This window comes from Parus major, chromosome 2 (genome assembly GCF_001522545.3).
Source record: "Parus major isolate Abel chromosome 2, Parus_major1.1, whole genome shotgun sequence".
Taxonomy (NCBI): Eukaryota; Metazoa; Chordata; class Aves; order Passeriformes; family Paridae; genus Parus; species Parus major.
In genome coordinates, this window is record NC_031769.1 from 10242888 (window position 1) to 10264892 (window position 22005).

The 22005-nt window shown below is 37.1% G+C and overlaps 1 protein-coding gene across 3 annotated transcripts in view; it reads left to right on the forward strand.

The window, feature by feature from the left end:
- WDR37 (WD repeat domain 37) overlaps positions 1-22005 on the forward strand; it is a 44116-nt gene that overhangs the window by 18469 nt on the left and 3642 nt on the right. For 2 of the 3 annotated variants that reach the window (XM_015618762.3, XM_015618763.3), the window contains 8 exons: positions 976-1111; positions 2461-2532; positions 4458-4502; positions 6193-6269; positions 8034-8271; positions 8782-8923; positions 19804-19938; positions 20610-20724. In XM_015618762.3, the coding sequence (XP_015474248.1) occupies positions 976-1111; positions 2461-2532; positions 4458-4502; positions 6193-6269; positions 8034-8271; positions 8782-8923; positions 19804-19938; positions 20610-20724 (960 nt within the window). Of the gene's footprint in view, positions 1-975; positions 1112-2460; positions 2533-4457; positions 4503-6192; positions 6270-8033; positions 8272-8781; positions 8924-9047; positions 9139-19803; positions 19939-20609; positions 20725-22005 lie in introns of those variants that run through there. The other variant, XR_004500456.1, reaches the window with a different exon arrangement.

Here is a 22005-nt window from a genome sequence, read left to right on the forward strand (position 1 = left end):
GGATATTTGTAACGGTCATCTTAACTTTTTAAATCCATCTTTCATGACTCCTGGTTCCAATTGTCTCTGGAAGTTTCTCTGGAAAGATAAACTTTTTCTTTTTAAATATTGTACTCCTCTTACTCTGAGAATGTAGAATTTCTGCAATTTTCTTCCTTTCTGTAGATGCTGAGTGTTTTGAGCATTCCTGCACTGTAGTGACTTGTAGTTTTACTGTTTACTAGAGTTTTCTTCCTTTCATTTGATATGACTTATGCACATAGTAATTTGGATTTAATGAGTCTTCTCTGTTTTTCCCCAAATAGCTTCACTTTGAGGGAGCATGCTTATCAAATGTTTAGATGAGTTTGACATGTTTTTTTAAAGCTTCATTACACAAATAAACAGGCATATGCTCTCAGGTTCAGGTTTGATTTGATTAGCTTAGTGCAATTTTAAGGAAAAACAGTGGTGAGTGTTTTAAATTGGAATGTTTCTGGGTTTTACTAGAATTATATAATAAGTACATTTTTTTTTCAAAGACATTACACCAGCTAGCAGGGACTGAGTTACGAGATGTACTTGTTTGGGAATAGGCAAGGAAAGTTTTAAGGTCTTTTGCTGGGTTTGGTCTTTTTCTTTTTTGTTTCTATTAAAATCCTTACCCAGACTGAATGACAAATGCATTCTGCACTTGTACAACTCATTATTCCAATAAGATTGCATTATTGTAGTACAGAATAGTTTGTCTTGCATTCTGTAAAAGGGCTGCTATTAAAAAGGAATAAAAAAAGAAAAGAGAGGTATGTTTGCATCCAAACTCACTTATCTACCATCAAATGTCAGATTTTTGACAATAAAATATTTGTAATATTAGTAATTTGTCAGAACATTAAAGAATCATGGAAAAGTTAATATCTATTTTTATTTGTGAGATAATTACTTAATCCTGGATTGATGTCAAAAAAAGAAATGTTGGTGTCTCTGCTATTTCAGATTGTATCCAGTTTTAAAACTACAACATCAAGGGCAATCTGTCAACTGGTAAAGGAATATGTTGGCCACAGGGATGGTATTTGGGATGTCAGTGTCGCGAAAACTCAGCCAGTGGTGTTGGGAACTGCATCTGCTGGTAAAGTTTTGTGTTGCTTGAATATTTAGAAAATTCTGGTTAAGTCCCTAAGTTATAGCAAATACAGATCCAAAGCATGCTTGAAAACAGCTCCAGATTGGAAGAGTCGTTTTAAAAAAGTTCTGTAGCTGAAAAATTCCTAAAATTGGAATTTCCTTTCTCTAAGAAGGTTCAAGCATACTTGTTGGTCTTTCTAAAGTGTGTGCCACTTCACTTCCATGCAGGTCACACTCTCAGTTAGCTCTGGCATGTTGGTTGGGTGGGTGGGATGGGGATCTGCTTGCTTGGGGAGGCCTCTGGCACAGAATTCCATATGGCTGGATACAGAGATCTCTGCAGGCTTTCTCTCCTAGCACTGTTTAATTTTTGTTTTATAGAAGCTGTACGTGTCATAGTTTGCATATTCTGGCATTCATTCTTTTGCTTCAGAACACAAGGGCAGCTAAAAATCTTAATTTTCAGTCCTTTTTACTTTACTGGATTTATTCCTTCCACTTGAGGGGTTACAAGTGCTAATGAACAAGTCACTGAATCTATTATAGTCCAAAAATCAATGTAGAGATTTGTGTAGTTTTGGAAAATTATTAGGGAAATAAATTATAACCAAATAGAATCAGTCAATTTAAGTGACATTCTTTTGAAGCTGGAACAGAATCTGAAGGTATTGACTAGACTTTAATATTTACGGACCTGAAATCTCTGCTTCTTGAACAGAACTGTTACAATTTTTATGTGTCTGCTGAGGAGCACATTTTGTTTTTGTGTGGTACATCTTGTCTTTGTCCTGGTTTTACTTGGAAACAACTGTTCTCCAATTCAGCTTTAAGGTGTTACCCACTTAAATGGTTTATTTATTTTTGGGTGTGGCAGGATAAAGGAGTGGCATTTGAAGTGATTTCCTTTTTGAATTAATTTTTTTAGTGCTCTGCAGTGACCTGCATGCATTTTGGATTTCCATGCAGGAAGTAAAGAGATTGTGCATAGAATTCCTGTTTGTAGTTACTGTCTTTTTCACTGTGGAATGCTTTCTCTGTTTTTTATTGAGTCTTATGATACACAGCTGGAACATTATACAGAAACATAAAACCAAGTTAGGAAAAAATATCAAAAGTAGAATTTGCGTTTTAATACTTGCTGCAAATTAATCTGATTAGGACAGCACCTTACTTTTTGGAGGAGATGTGTAAGAAAATGTTATGTTTTGTAAATAAGGTGGTAGTCAAGAGTTCTACATTTAAAATCCATTTCATATGGTATGTGCTACAGTGGATGATAACTTATTTGTTGAAAGGATAAAAATGAAAAACATATGTTTTTAACTATTTACAGCTGCATTTTAATCTTTGTAGATCACACTGCTTTGCTGTGGAGCATAGAAACAGGGAAGTGCCTTGTCAAATATGTAGGGCATGTCGGCTCAGGTAAGATAAGGGCATGTTGTGAAAACTGGGAACAGAGTATGGGAGGGGGAAATGTGTTTTGGCCAGCCTCAGAAATGTTTATTGTGGTTGCAGATTTGCCAACATCATTAACAAGTCAATTGTGAAGTTCCACTAATTTTCATACAGAGAACGTTTTGTAATATGATTTTTTATTGGAGAGGCACATTAAAACAGTTCTGCAAATGCTAAATGAATAAACAAGTCCATATAAAGAAATTTACAGGCAGAGTTACGACACTCAGAAGTTAAATCTCAGAACTCAATGTGGTCTTGCGCATGTGGAGAACAAAAGAAGCTTCTATAATCAGAAACTAGTTGTCTTGCAGGATCTGTGTTATATTTGGGTTAAAAAATGCAGATGCTGGGTGAATGTCTTTTTACACTTTTTTGTTTAAGATCCCATATATAATTTGCTGCATAATACGAAGATCTTGTTTTTAATACAATTAAATATAGGTGTTTGTCTTTCTTTATACCAGCATGAATATTGTGGAAACTGTTTTTTAAGCCCCTCTTTGGGTGGGTAGGTGCAGTGCAGTGAGTGTTTTTGATGTTAATTTTTGGTGTCCAATTTGACAAGAACTTGATTAACTCCCTTCTGCCTCTTAATGAGTTAGAATACAGGATTTTATAGACCAAAACTGGAGAGGTTTTCCATAGCTTTAACTTGCTGTTGTGAACTGAGCTCTTTGAGTGATCATACCCTGGGAAAGTGAGGACTACAGTTATTGACCAGGATTGTTTGGTTAAATAACTCAGCATATCACATGAACTTTGTGGCAAGGGTACAAATCAAATTAAGTTCTCTAGAACTGCTTCAGCTGTGAGCTGTACTTTTTCTTCCTGCTCCATGACTTCTAGCTCCTACAACACAAAGATAAATGCATAGAAACAACTGGTAACACATTAATGTGTTCAGATATCTCATGTTGTTTGCTGCATGGACCTCTAAGTTCTATAAAGTCATGTTTGAAAAATTCACTCACTTGAACTTTCATGCTGGTAGTTTTCTTTTAAAATTTCTAGCTGGATAACTATGAAAATAAGTTCTAACCTTTTATTTAAACAGTTGTGTTGAAACACCTGTGTTTGAACAACAGTAAAAAATAAATTGTATTATATATAAATTTTATATAACTATATGCCTCTACAAATTATAATACAAAGAATGTAATTTTTATGTAAGCAAACTCTTTTTTTGTTTGACAGTTGATTTGAAATGGTGCAAAAGTGTTGGGTGCCAGCAGCTGGTGCACCATGGGATTAATTCAGTTTAAGGAGTATCTTTTTAGACTCATTACACCACGCTCTCCCAACAACATATGCATCTATTTTACTTGTATAATGGATGGAAATGAGTTCTGAGTTCTGTCTTGAATTGAATCTTATGCACTGAAGTGAAGAGCTTTGTTGGTTGATAGAGTTCTTGCAGGACATCATGTTTTGATTACATATGTTTGCAGGACTGAAAGCTGATTTGTGTTACTTGCATCAGGTTTTCAGGCATTTGTTCTTGCAATCCTAAGTAATAAGCAGAATGTTGATGGTAACATATCGTAAGTTTTCATTAAGTTAGAAATAATTATGAATACTTACATTCTCTTTATGGAAGTCCAGAGCATTATCCCCTGTCAGCTTACATACGATTTGAATGTGGTCTCTTTATCCTCTCTAATATGAGCCACTTGCACTAGATTCAGGAAATATCTTGCTAGAAAATGTGTTGTTTTATAATCAATTGTAGCTGCCTTGCATGATACTACACTTTTATATCACCTAAAAGATTACTACCAAAAATTGCTGAAGACTTAAGACGACTTGATTTTTCAATGCTTTTAATGATAAAATATTATGAAAGAATTCTTTTAGTATGCTAACTTAAAACTTTACTTTGCTTCATATAGTAAACTCTATAAAGTTTCATCCCACTGAACAAGTGGCTCTTACAGGTATGTAAAGTTTTTTCTTATGTTAATTATGTTAATCTTGATGGAAAATAAATGTAATTTGCTAATTTGTTCTGCTTGTAGCTTCTCTCCCTATTGCTTTTTCAGCATTTATGTTGCCAGAATTATTTTTATATTTGAAGGCACAACAAATCAGAGCTAGATCTTGCAATCTGTGTTTTTCATGTTGTGTTGTCATTTGTGCTTGCCTGCTCCAAACCAGACACTTAGAATCATATATCAGCTGAATGTTCTGGAACTCATCCCAGAGTACTCAAAGAACTAGTGGGTGTTGTGGCAGGATACCTCTTGATTACCTACCAAGCTCTTGGGAGTCTGGACAGGTCCCTTCTGATTAGTGTTACTCCAATATTACAAGAAGGGTGAAGAAAGACCCCTTTAACTACAGACCTGTTAATCCAATCTCAGTTCCTGAAAAAATTATGAAGATTATACTGGGTACAGCTCAAAGGCATTTAAAGAATAATGCAGTCATCAGGCACTGTCAGCATGGGTTCACAAAGGGAGGGTCCTGTTTAATTAATTTGACATTCTTCTAGGATAAAGTCACCTGCCTAGTGAATGAAGGGAATGTGGTGGGTTAAGCTTTTCTGTTTTTTAGTAGGGGTTTTTGTACTGTTCTTCACAGTGTTGTCCTGGACAAGTTGTCCAGCTGTGGGATGTTCATGCTGTGCTGTGTGGGCAGCTGGCTGAAGGGCAGTGCTCAAAGAGTTGTAGTAAATGGGGCTGCATTTGTTCCTCAGGAATCAGTTCTAGGGTCAGCCCTGTTCAATAGATAGATAGACTGATAGATTTATCAGTGACCTGGATGCAGGAGCTGAATGCATCATTAGCAAGTTTGCTGGTGAAACCCACAAACAAACAAAGCGGAGATGCTGCTGATTTTTGTAACATTCAGGAGACCTTTCAGAGGGATCCAAATAAGTGAGAGCACTGGGTGATGATTAATGGGATGAAATTTAAGAAGTTCTAATCCCAGATGCTGCAGCTAAAACAGAGTAATGTTGAGCACAAGTATAAACTGGGAGAGGAGTGGCTGAAGAGCAGCCCTGCAGGTTTAGAAAATGATTGTTCTGACCATAGCAAGGACAATCTTGCTTAGATTATTAACTATTAAGCTAACCTTAGTTAATAATGAGTTAATAATAAGGTCTATTTTAAAACAGATGGGGTTAAAATCACGTGGTACCTTGTGAGCTGTAAACTGCTACTAGTTAAGCTGAGTTGTTTAAGGCAGAAGAGGAATAGCTTCACACTTGCTATTTTGGGTTTCTCATTAAAACCATGGTAAAAACATTTAATGGAAAAAATCACTGGAAAAAAGAATCCTAGTATTTTTAGAAACAGTAACTGAATATCTGGTGATGTATTAAATGCCTTCTTAAAATGTTACATATTGAGCAGCGGTGAGACTCATGTTCTGATGTGTGGTATTCAAGTGCAGGTTTCACTGTAGGAGTGACTAATTTGGAAGCTGCTTATGTCTTGCATAATGAGTTACATTTGAGATGTTAAGACTTGCTTACCATAAAGTTCATAATGGTGTCTGTTAGGAAAAGATGCAACTTAGACAGTATTTTTAAATGTAGTATTAAAGCTGGTTTTTATTGCCCATGGAAAGAATCTTATTTATTCTCTCTTTCTTTTTTTTTGCTTCTCTTCCCCTTTGCAGCATCTGGAGACCAGACAGCTCACATCTGGAGATACATAGTACAGTTGCCTACACCTCAGCCAACTGCAGACTGCAATGTAAGCCATCAGCTTGCTGCAACTGAACTAATTGCACAGCAATTTCATCAGATACAGGTTTTATAAGATTGAATGTTAAATTTACACATAATTAAAAAAATTACATGATTTCAGGACTACCAAAGGTGGGATTTTAAGGTTTTAGTTTAACAGCTGTATTTCAGCTTTTCTTTGCAAATAGACTTCCTTCATGTTTTCGAAGGCATTTGGTGCAGAATAGAATTTACAGCTTTAAGCAGGTGAATTGACTTTTTTGTTCAAGGTAGTAAATGTGTAAATGACCTGTAAATGAACAGCCAAATAACTTTTCTTTTGTGATAATGAAGTTCTTTTTAAACCGGTTACATTTTTGTAGTGTAACTTATTGAGGCACCTGTATTAGCTATAGTTGCTGTGGATTGAAAACTGATGGTAAAGACTTGTAATTTTGGCATTTATTTGATTGAATCTTTATTGATTCCTAATCAGCCCTTGAAAGGACACATCACACTGTCTGATTTTGTTGTCCCTAAGCCTTTATTTAGTCAGTATTTATTCTAGCCTGTCAAATGCTTTTTTTACTTAAAAGCACTGTCACTAAATTGTGAAGAAAACAGTTTATAGCATGAGCTTCTCAGTAGGCTAAGTAAGGGCAAGAGTTGACTGTTTAATATCAGTTAGATTGCTGAATGGAAAATTTTTGATTCAGTTGATTTGATTTGGCATTTCCATTTTGAGAGAAAATACAAATGTTGTCTTTTCCACCCCCAAGTATTATAAAAGAAAGATATTTTTGCCTTGTGGCTTGTAAGTGGAGCTCAGAGAATAATCTGTAATGATGAGCAAAATAATTTATTTTACATCCAGTTTACATCAGCACTGCATGATAACTGTGTATTGACCAACAGACAAATACTTCTGTAAAGATTTGATTTTTAATGGATAAAAATATGTCTGTAAAGTATTGTCTCCCCAAAGATTAACATGGTGTCCTGTTAGATGCTTCCTACCTTTTAGAATTGAAAGGAGAAAAGTCTCTTGATAATGTGCTGCAATGAAACTCTAGAGTAATACACTTACCAGATAGTAAAGCTCTGATACTCAGAGCTAGGGTTTGGAGGAGATTTTAAAATGAGGTAGAAACATAGAATCATTTAGATTGGAAAAAACCTCTTAGTATCATCAAGTCCATCTAAGTTAATCTAGCACTATCACAGTCTTTCACTAAACTATGTCCTTATGGGCACCATCTACACATCTTTTAAATACCTGATGTTGATTTCACCACTTCCCCAAGGCTTGATAACCCTTTTGGTGAAGAAATTTTTTCCAATATCCCTATGCCTAAACATCCCTGGTGCAACTTGAGGACACTTCCTCTTGTCCTGTCACTTGTTCCTTGAGAGAAGAGACTGACACCCACCTGGCTGCATCCTCCTTTCAGGGAGTCGTAGAGAGCAGTGAGCTCTCCCCTGAGCTTCCTTTTCTGCAGGCTGAACAACTCCAGTTCCCTCAGCTGCACATCAGCAAGTTGTTAAAGGAGTTATTAAAACTGCATATAACTTACTGGTTATATTCCTTCAACCAAGTTTGTGATAGTGAGTACTGGAATAGACAGGATGCAGCAGAATTAGTTTACCCACATGCACATCAAGAGGATTGGGAAGCAATACCATATTGCTATATAATATATATATATACACCATATAATACCATTATAAAAATATAATTTAGAGACATTCCTTCTCTTATATTCTACATCTTTATTTCTCTTGCATTTTACAGCAAGTGTCCGGAGAAGATGAAGTTGAAATCTCAGATAAAGATGAACCTGATGGGGATGGAGATGGTTCCAGTGATTGCCCCACTGTCAGAGTCCCATTAACTTCACTGAAAAGCCATCAGGGAGTGGTCATAGCAGCCGACTGGCTTGTTGGGGGGAAGCAAGCTGTGACAGCATCATGGGACAGGACAGCAAATCTGTATGATGTAGAGACTTCTGAACTTGTCCATTCTCTTACAGGTACTTGTTCACTCAAAAAAAAAGGTGGTTTGTTTTTATTAGGGATTCTTTGTAGATATTAAAACATTGAGAAAAGTAAGTTGTTTCTCTGGAGCAGGATGTGAGTATGTACCATCTACTGCTCAGTGTTATAATAGATTTTAAAATTGCAGTCTTGTAAATCCCTTGAGCATGAATTCATCTTCTTTTAAGCTTATGACTTAACCTATGAAAAAGTAGTTATTTAAATTGAATGTACCCAAATTTTAGTTCTTGAAAAAGGCTTTTGCTGTGCTCATGGTGTGTTAAGCAGAAATAATCTGTGCTACTGAATGTGAAATGAGTAGCGTTGTTTTTATCTTCAAATACATTCCCAAAGTTGTACAGCAGTAACAGGATTAAAGTTCAGAATGATTGTTACTCCTTTCTGTTTGGGAGAAAGAAAAAAAACATCAGCATTTCATTCTGAGTGTATGTGGAAATGAAAAGTCTTATTTTCATGACCTTACATGTTCTCATGTGTGATCGTAGGGCACGACCAAGAGCTCACGCATTGTTGTACACATCCCACCCAGCGTCTCGTGGTGACATCGTCACGCGACACCACCTTCCGACTGTGGGATTTCAGAGATCCTTCTATCCATTCTGTCAATGTCTTTCAGGGCCACACAGAGTAAGTGACAGCTCCTTCACAGGTTTTCACAAGTTCAAAAAGTTGCAAATCTGCCCGGAACTCTTCCTGTGCACTTTTTTTTTTAACTGAATTCATTCTTCTTTTGTGAAACTGATTTTCACAGAAACCCCCAATTGCCCTCCTTCAAATGTAGCACAGCAGTACATAATTTCCAAAACAGCAGCCAAGGCTCTTGGTGTGCTATTGCTCATATGGTAAGTCTTGATAAAAATTGTTACAATTCAAGGTGATTTAAGGTATGAGGTTCTTTTTGGCATTGGTTATGCTTGCAGTTTGGGGTTATTACTCTCATGCAGTAGATCAAGCAGATTGTCTCTGCTTGTCTGGATACTCACTGTGAAGTAAAGGTTACTCCTTTAAAACCAGTGGATAAAAAAGGATTAATTTTAACTCTTAAAAGCTTCTAATTTTTACATAAAATAAGAAATAAAAGTACAGGCACCAATTGCCTGTCAGGACAGTGATGCTGATGTAACATTTTTAGTTACCAATTTAGGCTTAATGTTATTATACTGACTACTATTGGACGTGGACAAATGTAGTCCTGGGAATCCATGTTCTGGCGTTAGCTTTATGGTTTTTGGAGCTCTGTTACATGGAAAATGCAGGTGTAACTTGGAAATACTTTACCCAAGGAAATAATTTTTTTCTTGACTTGTGAATGTTGGAGCTTGAGTGTTTAAGAAAAAAATTCACCTCCCTTCTTCAGAATAAAAGATGACTGTTAATCCTACCTCAAAATACAAACCCCAAGTATTTATTCACATTTCTGTCTTTTGTTAATTCAAATGTGCAATTTACATTATGACTGAGTTTCAGTACCCTCTTTTTCATTTTCTCAGCTACTGACGAGCTTATTTTTAAACTAAAACCTCTTTAACCCCTTCTGCCTTGAACTCCTGAGCTTGAGAAATTGCTTGATGCTTCACAATCATCTGGTTTAAATGGCCATCTTCTCCTGATAGAGCAGTATGCCTGATTTTGTGGCCTACATCCTAGAATTGTTTCATCTGATCACTTTGATAGCCTTCTATCACTTTTCCTAGAACGTCATATAAAGTTGGAAGGTTTTGTATCCATTGGTGCTTGCATTTTTTCCCAAGCTGATTAACTGCTTTGTCTCAGGATGTTTTTTCAGAGAAATGACCAAGACTGACATTTGTGTTTTCCCATATGTTTGCTGAGACTAAGTGATGTTCATCTTGTGTGATGGTGCATACTGTAAAAACCAGTAGCTGGTGTTTTGGCTTCTATTGCTGAGACCTATAAACTAGCAGAGAGTTTATTTTTTAGGAATGGAATAGACCTTGTGCAACCTCTTCAGTTGCTCTTACTCTAGCTTTTAATCATCTTCATATTTGTGTTTGTCTGCTGTATCAACTGTCTCTGTTTTGTACTTTATATGAGTTTTTAATATTGACATTTTTCACCAAATACACCCTAAATTTAATGATCTCAAAACTGATTTTACTTTTCAGTGGCCAGGGCTGCTGGGGTCTCTCATTTGTAGAAGGGATAATTCTCTTACAGAAGGTGTTTCACTGACAACTGCAGACAGCACAGATGAGGTGTTGATATTTTTGCAGTTGAGACATACTTTGAGGAATTTAATTTTTGTTCTTTTATTGTACTGCCTACTGGCAAAATATTTTTAAATTACCCTCTAATCAACACTTCAAGAATCTCGTCACGTTAAGCAGCACAGAAGAAACTGTTTTATTTCTTTTTTTTTGGCTTTTCTGAATGCCTGTGTGAATAATTTGCCAAGTATTTAGTATTTTGATAGGTCCTTGGGATCTATAAATTGGATGTTACAGTTGTTAACACTGATGATTTAAAGTCCTCAAGCATAAGTTTTAACACCCTCTGTCTGAATAGCACCTGATGAGTCTGGCGCTCAGAGAGCAGCTATTTTTTCACCAGATAACTCCTAATGCGCTATGCCAATATAATTAGATGATCTCAATCCTGAGGCCGGCACTCCTTGTTTGTTGTGTCGTAGCCCAGATCGCGTTCCGTGCCGTGCCTTGCTCCGGGATCCGCGGCGCACCAGCAGGTGGCAGCACCGCGCCGCGGAGCGCCCGGCCCGGCCCGGCCCGAGCGCTGCGGGCTCGGCTGCTTTAATTAGCCTTAATGAGCCGCACTGACGGTGTACTCGGAACGGCTCATTATCGTCTAGAAATAAAACTGATGCTGATGTGTTGAGAGGCTAAAGAATCCTGTTACAGACAGAGTGTATAAAGCTGTTATAGAGTTAATTGATGTCAAAGAATGAAGAGTCGCAGTGCATTGTCCTGTATGTCAAAGTTTGGTGTGTCATCAGCTATGAGAGATTATTTGTAGCTTAACCGGACTAAGAAATCACCTATCATTTTGGTGCCCTGAACATAGCTTTATTAAAAGCAGAATATTATCATCTGCTACTGAGACAGTTTAAGAAAATAAATTCTCTTCCATTAAGACCAGAAATAATTGTTGTGAGCAACCTGCCTGTCTTGAGCTGCTTGCATTGATAACTGTTTTGAATTAAGAGGTAATTTTAGAATTGCCAACTGTATGTTAGGTTCCAATGGTAAAGATTTCAACTTACCTTTTGGCAAATTCTGTATGTTGCTTGTTGCAGTGTTTAATTAACTTCCCTGTTTAACTTTTTGTGCCTCCCTAGTCTGTCTAGCTTCAGATTCATCTTTTATTTTTCTGTCTTCAAGAGCTTTGTTTCATGTGTTAATTATAGAAGTTTCCTGTATTTTCTTCTTGTATTTTCTGTTCTTATTTACAAGTTACCTATTTTGCCTCAAAGTGTGTTTCTAAGTATATTTTGACATATCTAGACTAAATATAGTACATTGATAGTACTTTTGCCCTTCAAACCTCCATTCAGCTGGGGTCTTTTTTGAAATTGTATCTTCCCATGGAAGTTTCCAGTTCTGTAAACATTGCTTATTTACTTTTTTTTCATATATGTGCATGTGTGTGTATAAATATGACCATTTCAGTTCAATAAATGACTTATTTGCCTGTGCCCTGCTTACATAGTAGTAAAAGTATCTTGTCACTTGCTGTTTTAGGTTTTCCATGCCTCCAGTTCATCTCACTTATTCTTTACTGATGAAAAAAATATGAAATAGTATGGAAATAAGACTGATGTTTGCTTAAATACAAATATTTTCTATTGCCTGGTTCTGTATTTGCATCAATAGGAATTTGTCTTACTAGTGCTGTGAATCCCCAGTCACATCCCCATATGAAGAGTTTAATAGAGACCTGGTAAAAGATTACATTTATGTTATAATCCAGGCACTAACTTGTGGCCTGTTAACAAAATTGATTTCCTGAGTTAAAGCCTCCAAAAATCATGCTGGTGACTCATACCCCAATATCTTTTTTCGATCAGATATTGCTTTGAAATACAAGATTGATAATAACAGCTGTTCTTCTATTGAGAAATTATTCAGTTTAGAGGTTATTGATTAGAGCTCTTCAAACTGAACTAAGGTTTTGTTTTGCGGAGCAAAATGGTTCTGGCATCTTTGTGGCAGTTTTCATTCCACTTCACTTGTGCTTGCCTTTGCTGACACCTGCACAGCCCATCTTGTCCCAGCTGTGAAGGCTTTGCTTTTCCCAGCATGGTGGCCTAGCTGAGTAACTCTGGTGTTGACATGCTCTTGAATATCTGCTTGATGAGTTTTTCTGTCCCTTTAAGCACTCTGCATGTGCTGGGATGTGTCTTGATGTGTGGAACCTTCTAAAATCTTAATGCTGGAAATGTTTACCATATGTAGTTTAAAGAAAAAAGAAGTCTTAGTCTATACAGGTCTAGCCAGTGCTTCACAGATTTTATACATTTGTTCTGACAGGTTAGTAACACAGAAAATAAATTAATCCACTATGGGCAACAGAATGTTTATTAGCTAGTGGATTCATATGCAGTGTTTAAATTACAGATTTTGCTATACATTTGAAGTATATTGATACTTAAATGCAGCTGAACAATTATTTGGTGAATAATAAGGTGTTTTGTTTTCTTTAGTGACTGTCAGAGGTACACAGTAGTTGAAATGCTTGAAAAAAAACCATGTAGGGCTTCCAAGTCTGTACTTGCAAATACCATCCTTCAAAGAATAAAGTGATGTCTTCAGAAGTAGCTTTGGATTGCTCTCCTTAAGTAAATATCCTTTGTTAATGCTTTTTGGTTGTTCAGTGTACAGTTATGCATCACCTTGCCATGGCACTTAAATGCATTTTTTGCTTTAAAACCCCCATAAATTGGAGTGGGTACTTTAGTCCTAGCCCCAAAGAATTACATAGTTTGTTTTTTACTTTTAAAACTTACTGATCTTTGTGGCTAGATTGGGCCAGTACATCAAGAATGTGTTTTCATAGCTGTGGAATCTGTATTTGTGTGCTACTTTCTAGGCAAACTCAGGGAAAAAAATTGCTAATCATGGATCTTATTTCTTATAAAGAGCTTATAGCTTTTTTGGACTGCAGCATATTCCATCTCCTTTCATTCTGCTTGTGTGGCTCTAAGAGACCAGAAGGGAAAGTTCCTGTTCATTTGCTGCCTGTATGTCTTGAATGTGCAGCTGAATTGTGAGTTGCACTTCATCCTGAGAACTTTGAAATTAGAGAATTGCAAATATGTCTTCTTTGAACTTTATGTTTTCCAACTCCTATGCTTGCTGAAGAATCTGCATTAAAAATACAAAAATTACTAAGCAGCTGTTGATTAGGATGCTGGGCTGAATTCTGACATTTAGTGAATTGAGAGTTAATGTCAAAATGGCATTCTGTTTGAAGAGACTAGTTGTTGCTTTAGTCTTTGTGGACACTTGGGTTTGCCAAGGTCAGCTGGCTTTCTCAGATTCTTGGATCTACAAGATTTAATTTGTGTTTGTTTTGAATATATTGTTCTTGAAAGAGTAGGTCATGGCAGGGGGAGAAGTGCCTTTTCTCCAGGCAGCAATGTCATTGGACATCCCTGTTGGGAGGCAGTCTTGCTCTAGATATGCCCAGCATTACAAGGTCACTGCTATGTATTCTTATCCAACCACACTTTCTTAGTGAAGTTAAAGCATGTGTAGATGTAGTCCTAAAAATGCAGGCTTTGCAATTTTGACTAAATCTGTGCTTGGGCTTTTAGTCAAAACCTTTTGTTTGTGCCAAACAAAGTGTATCAAGTTGGATGCTATCAGTGGTGTTTGATCAGTCTAACACATCTGTTCTTTTCAAGATAGTCCTGTTCTTGCTTCAGCTATTAATGACTTCAGTGATGCTTTGTCTACCATTTTTCTGTTGTTTCTCATCAAAGAATGCCTTAGGCATTCCCCATGTGTGGATATCTCAATCTAGCTTCTGTAAGAAATGCAAAATTTTTGTGATGAAACATTCAATTTTCTCCCCAAGCCTCACTGATTAACTAGGTGGTTCTGATATTGCTGTTAATATTCCTTCCTTGTTTTGTCTGCCAAGGGAGTTTTTTCCTCTTGCATTTCATTGAAAAAAGGCTCCAAACTTGTATTTCACACACTGTTCTAATCCTACATTTTCATGTTGAATGTATTTTAAATGAAGATGATGGCCTGGGTTTGAAGCTCTAGGGTTAGCTTTTTTGAAATGCTTCTAGCGCTTCTGAACATTTTTACAAAACGTTTTGGTTTACATTTACTACATAGATGTAATTCAGTGGTTTTCTTAGAGTTTTAACACTTAATAACTGATAGCTCAGGGATCCAGCTTTGAATATGCCTCACTTCCCATGCTGAGTGCTTCTTCATAGATCTGTTTCAGGACAGACTAGGGCCAGGTTTTACATGCCTTCAGTCCATCTAAGTTATCACTCCTTTCTGTCTTGCACAGCTTGAATTCCGAGTTTTCTCTTCTAACATTCCCCCAACCTGATACTGGCTTGGAGTTATCAAAGTACTGTTCTCTGCAGCTCCCTGAAAGGAGGTTCTACCACATCAGTCTCTTCTCCCAGGCAGCCAGTGACAGGACAAGGGGAAATGGTCTCAAACTGCTAGGGGATATTTAGGCTGGACATTAGGAGGAGTTTCTTCACAGAAAGGGTGATTAGACATTAGAATGGGCTGTCCAGGAGTGGTGGAATCATGGTCCCTGGAGGTGTTTAAGGAAAGACTGGACATGGCACTCAGTGCCATGGTCTGGTTGACATGGTGGTGTTTGTAGGTTTGATTCAATGACCTCAGAGGTCTTTTCTATCCTAAATGATTCTGTGATTCTGTAATTCCTTCATGGTTTGCTCTTACAGTTCCTTAAGTTGGAGAAAAAAAACTCTGCTGATATTTGGAGATAAATCCATACACAGACTTGTAGAATTATGTGTGTTGCTCTTCCTGGAGTTGAGTGCTTTTAGCAATTCTGAATCCTGAATGCACTCCAGTGTGGAGACAATGGTGCGCTCCTTACCTGGGCCTCCTGTGGTCAATGCCATCTCCTGTTGAGATGGGCAGGGGGGTTGTCCACATCTGGAGGTTTTCAACACAGTTCCTGGCTTCCCCTCAGGCTGCTTGATGTGGGGATATACTTTGTTCCCCAAAAACGAAGGAAACTTGTCCAGAAAATGTGATACCAAATTGAGCTTCCTTTAGGTTTTGTTTCTCAATTTTATTACTTAAAATGAGAGGCATATTTGAGCGCTCAGATTTTGCTGCTTGCATACGACTGTAGGTAATTGTATGTCTTCAAGTTACCTTGAATAAGTTTATCTGAAAGCTCTGGTTTAGTCCATTTTCATTCCACACACAGATTTATGCATGTATATGCCTGTTCAAGGCCATGAAAATGTATCGTCCCCCAGTTCGATGGTAAATCCCAGTTTAGGTTGCAAATCAAAATGGAAAGAATAGTGTTAACTTCTTTTTTGGTGCATTGCCAGGGAGAGTTCTGCATCAGCATTTCATGGTCCAACATTCTCAACGTTTTTCCTTTCCCCCCTTTCCCCTATGTGTGAAATTTCAGCAGATTGTTATGCAAAGCAGTTTTGTGTCTCAGTGTGACTGGGGAGACAGCTGTTCGGCCTAATGAGGAGTGCGAGCACCACAGCATTTCTGGTGATTGAGCCCCACGGAGGGAGCAGGATGTTCGAGGCCAGGCAGTGGTGTGTGGTGAGGAAGTGCCACGCTGTCAGCTGGAAGTACACGCTCGGCTGCTCCCTATGACAAGATAAATGAGTTTTGCTGGGGTTTGGCGGAGGCTGAAGCTTTTTTGGAGAATAGTTGTAGCACACCAAACTCCCTGTGGGACCCACAGTTTGAAGTGTCATAAGCCTGCTTCCTCTTTGCTTGTTCCTTTTTTTTTTCTTTAATGTCCTACAATACCTGTCATCTTTTTGAGTTATTAAAAATCTAATGTCTTCTAGCATTCAATTAACAAAGGGGCTGATGATCTTTTGTTTACACTTTTTATTGATTTAGCCAAGGGGATGTTAACCAGAGTTTTATCTGGGTTAGAACAAACTGAAGACTACAAACAAAAATTAAATCTAACCACATGAAAATAGAGGAAAAAGGCTTTTAATTTTTGTGATATGGATGGGGTTATGGAGGCAGTACTTTTGAAAGGTTATTTGTTTATTGGCTGCTTCTGTTAAGTTCTTTCTTCCCATAGACTTTGTGTCCCTTTCTTTCTTCTCACCATTCCCCTTTAGATGGGCTAAAATCCTGTTTTTTTCTATGCACAGAAAGTGGCTTTTCTTCTTCTTACTATTTTGTTTTAAGTAAAAAAAAACAAGCACAGAACCAAGAAAAAAATTGCTGAAATGTATCTGTCATATTAAGAGATGCCCCAGCTGGAGTATCAGAGGAGACAGAATGTAATTTGTACTGCATAAGATCTATGAGCAAGCAGCACTTGCTTGTGTTTTAAGTCAGTAGTGTTGAGCATGTTTTTGAATTGAAATGCATGTGATTTTTTAAAATATGAACTCATTATATTCCACTTTAAAATAATGAAAAAAAACCAACCCCAAAAAGCCACTTTGTCTTTACTCAGATGATTGAAGTGCTGATAAGCGTTCCCAGAGCTGTCAGGTTTGTGAGAATGATACTGTTTTGGCCTTTCTGGACTTGTTGTTAAGTTAAAACTTCAAGCCTTGCAATCTCATTTTGAAAATGGGATATCTTTGAGAATTGAATTGAGTGTTTCCCATAGAAGGGTCATGTTTCATTTTTGTAAAAGTACAGGGAGTGTTATGCAGACATCCATACACTGTTTGCTTTGGAACTGGGACCAAAAATCGTGGTCATAAACACTGGGTTCAGTCAGAAGTGCTTTTTTACTTAGCCATTAGATTCAAAGCTCCTTATGTAAAAGATTGTTTTCATAGTCCCATGTTCTTGCAAATCATGCATGTCCCAGCCTGCAGGGCCTTGCAGGGCCAAGCTGAGGGTGAATGGAGGGTTAAGACCGCTAAGCACCTTTAGAGTTGTCACTAAAAACAGACCAGCAGCTTTTCCTTTGCCTTTCTATCACCTGCCCTATTTCCAGAGAGCTACAGCAGCATTTCATTGCATTTTTATTTTACAAACTTTTGCTTGATGTACCCAGTAATATCTGAACAGTTAAGCTCTAAAAGTAAGTTAAGCTAGAAAGGATTTTGTTATCTTTTGAGAGTCTTTGGAGGAGCAGGAAGGATTGAGCTAACCTGGGATTGGCATTCTGTTTTCCTGGCAATAGTTTTGAATATTTTAATTTAAAAATGATAAATCTAAGGATTAGAGAACCTTATGTGGTCAAAGGAACTTAACCATGTTTGAAAGTGATAAATGATAAAGCAAAACCAATATGAGATCAAAGAAGCTGGAAAGCTCTTTAAAGTTTTGAAAAAAGGCACCCAAAAGTGGAGTGTTATTTTAAGACAGTTTCACAAAATATTCCAGCCGTAATTGGAATAAAATGTATGATGGGAAAACAGATCAGATTTGTTTGTTGGCAGCAGAATACTAAAGTCCAGTATATTTGCTCACCTCGAGATTTTCTATGACTTGAATTTCTTTACGCTGTTGTGTGCTAGGAAGCCTCCCAATGTGTGTGCAAATTATGGAGATTGAAGAGAGAATTTTAAACTTATAAACATTGCTTCAAGTATGTTGCAGCACTATAGAGATTAGTGAAGGCCTGAAATTTTTTTCTGAGCTTCTTTGTGTAAAGAACTAGTGAGAAGTGCAGATGTTGGTAAACTTAAAGCAGTTTGGGCTGGTAGGAGACAAGTTTGGTGGTAAGAACATGCCAGCTGTATTGTGCAGCAGCTTGACTGCATGAGTGAGTTTTCTTCCCAAAGAAAAAGGTGCCTGATGAAAGAGACTCAGCAGTTGTGGCCTTCATGTATATTTTAACTTTTTGGCTTTTTGTTCATAAAGTCCAGAAGATTAGTCAAAGACCTCTTGGTTCTTTCTGTAATCATCTCCCTGGTGGCATAGCTGCACTCTAATAATGTGTTAGGAAACTTGGTATCATGAATAAAGTGGGCCTTCATCCTAATTAAAACTTAATTTGGTGTCAATTTAAATTAAGAGGCTTGCATAAACTGGTCCATTGTGACCTGGCTTGTGCTAATCTTAATCAGCAGCTTGGATAGGACATGAATTCAAATTTCTGCAGAACAACTAAAGTGACAGTAACAACTGACAACTTAAATTAAAATTACTAAATTTTAAGAAATTGATGTGCATGACCCAAGTTACAAGATAGGTCATTAAATCAAATCTGTAGAAACAGAATTGAGAAGCCTTCCCTAATGATTATAAGGAGAGAAAAAAATGCTTTGTTAGTACATTATGTGGGCAGAAAATAACTGGCTTTGAGTTGGGAATTCACACAATTATGATGAAAAATTGTAGTACAAAGGCTTTTAATTGGTTAATATGAAAGAAAGGTAAAAATATTTTAAAATAATCATAGAACCATTATGAAAATTGTTTGAACCTAGTATATTGATGATATACTGTTTTCTGAAGCTGAAAAATATGAAGATAATAAAATTCTAAAGTAAAATTCTTTATAAAATAGCTTCTGGAATTAATATGTTGCACTTTCAATTGCTAGAAATGTTCTCATGGGTCTTTCTCTGACTGCCCTTGTGCATTCCTAGGTATAGTAGGTAAAATCTGAAGAACTGTATGCTTATGCTTCTTACTACTACTTGCCATTTTTTATCTGACTGTCAGGCTTTAGCTGCTTGTAAAACAGGACTAGAAATCATAATTAGAGATTGTTGTATGGCTGTAGCTATTGGTAGTGGAGCTATACTGGGGACTCAGTGTGTGGATTACATGTTCATGTGTGTACAGAATAGCTTTAGCTGCATCTCAGGTGTTTGGGACCTCCACAGAATCTGTGCAGTGAATGAAAATGTTTGGGATAGTTCTACAGAAGTATTTGGATGGAGAGAAAAGCTTGGTTACTGATTTCAAATCACTTAAGAAGATTTGTACTCTATGCTACTAATTGAGTTGGGGTTGTGTGGTTAACCTGCTGGACAGAGCAGAACTTCAAAAGTGAGTTCAGATTTCAACACTGGGCCTGTTTAGCTCATGTCAGAATTAGTGGAATATGAAAGATGCCTCCAGAGTGAGTCTTTACTTTTGGCCTGCTTCTCTTACCACTTGGGCCAGTCAAGCCCTATTCACCTTAAATGTCATAGCTTCTTGTAAGAATATCTTTTTATTCAAAAATAACTACTTGGAATTTTAACATTTCAGATTATTCTGCTTTAAAAAAAAGGCAAGCTGCGTATGCTAAAGGAAGCATGTGAACAGAAAGCAAAACTTTAAATCAGATGCTAGTTTAATAAAGAAGTACAGAGTCTGACATTTTTGTCTTTACTCCTGATTGTTTAGCACTGTGACATCTGCAGTTTTCACTGTGGGAGACAATGTTGTTTCTGGTAGTGATGACCGTACAGTAAAAGTCTGGGATCTGAAAAACATGAGGTCTCCTATTGCAACGATCCGCACAGATTCTGCAGTCAACAGGTAAGCAGATCTGAGTTACTGCTTTGCTTAATTCATGCCTTCTTAATTCTTAATTTCTTTCACATGTGGGAATGGTTTAAAGCTGTGCCACAGAGGTTTAGACTGGACATTTCTTTCCTGAGAGCGTGGTCAAATCCTGGAACAGGCTTCCTAGAGAGGTGGTGGATACCCCAAGCCTTCCAGTATTTAAGGGGTATTTAGACAATACGCTTAATAATATGCTTTATGCTTTGGTCAGGCCTGAATTGGTCAGGTAGTTTAACTGGATGATTGTTGCAGGTGCCTTTCAACTGAAATAGTCTATTCCATTAATTCACTGAAAATATACATTTATTTTTTGTCCCTGAAATTAAACTTGAGATTTATAAGTGTTTTAAAAAGGTCTGAAATGGTTTTATAAAGTGCAGGTGTGATCAACATTAATTTTCAGTAAGCACATTGCTTATAAAAATTTTCTTTAAAAGAATGCAGATGTTAAGGCTATTAGAAGATCCAGTGCAATAGCAAATGCCTTAATGGTTCCATATTTTTTTCTCTTTCCATTTGTGAATTCTAGCCAGGAAAAATTCAGCTGTGTCCCTTCCCGTGAGCTTAAATTTGTGCTGTCAGTTTCTATTTGCCAGGCCCGTTGTTTCCCACCCAGCCTCCTTCTGTCCCTTCTTTCTCTGCAGGATTAGCGTGTGTGTTGGCCAGAGAATCATCGCCCTTCCCCACGACAACCGGCAGGTTCGATTGTTCGACATGTCAGGGGTGCGGCTGGCACGGCTCCCTCGCAGCAACAGACAGGTACCTGTCCCTTCAGTATGTCTGTCCTTCCTCAGGCCAGGTTAACAGGGGCATTTGGTATCTCTAGCTTAAAGCTGAGCAAATGCTGAACAGCACTGGTCTGAATAAATGTGCTGTTAGTTATTAAAAATAACCAACAGGCCAATATGAAATGTTTTAAACTTTGTTATTGGAGTTAGAAATGGTGTTTCAAGTGAATTTCATCATGATTTTTCCCCTTACTAAAATGAAACATATATCTGCCTTCCCTATGCAATGGAAAAAGTGTGTAAGAGCATTTCAGATGTGTTTTAATGTCTCAGTGTGAATTGTATCAGAAAATGGCTCGCTGTGAGGTTTAATGGATGGTGGTATTTTTTTTTTTTTTTTTTAAATTACACAGTGTCTAACTGGTTTATATATTCCAAGCTGGATGGGGCTCTGAGTAACCTGTAGTGGTGTAGTGGAAAATGTCCCTTCCCATGGCAGGAAGGCTGGGATCAGATGATCTTTAAGGTTCCTTTCAACTCAAACTGTTCTGTGGTTCTATGACACAGAAACAGGGAAAAAGCAAGGGTCAGTTTTGTGAGCTCTCCTTGTATGATTTAGTGATAAATTTCAATTTTTAAATTTTTTTTCTTCTTTCTTCTAATGGCTTATTCACAAATATTCTAGATACATCCTACCATGTATAAACAGACCTTGCCGCAGCCGTCAAGTTTTGTGCATTTATGGCACTATTTGGCATGGCAAGCATCACTAATGGAGCAAATCAGACTAAGTGAAATTAATTGGATTATGTCACATAAATAGGCCTTTTTTGGGGTTGATTCAGCAGTTCTTGCCAGAATTTAGGAAGGAGTTCTAAGACTTGCTTAATCTCTTCTAGATTTTTTTCTAATTTAGGTGGGTTTTTTTTTAATTTATTGTAGTCTTGAGTGGTTTTTTTGTGTGTGTGTGTGTGTGCATGTCTTTTTTTTTTTCTACTTAGTAGTTCCATTCAGGCTGACACTACTGAAATCATGACTTTATTTTTTTTAACCTGAATGTTGGTCAGAACCCTATTTTGGACATTTTTGTTACTATTGAACTATTTTCATCAGTATGACATTCTTCCAGCTGTAGTATTATCCTTCCTGAATTATGAATGATGTGGACACTTAGTCTTGCAGGCTTGTTACAAAGTAGTTGCCAGCAAGTAGTTCCTTATTTTAAGACTGCTTTTATAAATAAAAGCACTAAAATCAAAATTTGATTTGCTTTTGTAAAGAAAATGTAACCAGGTAGCAAACAGACCTTGGA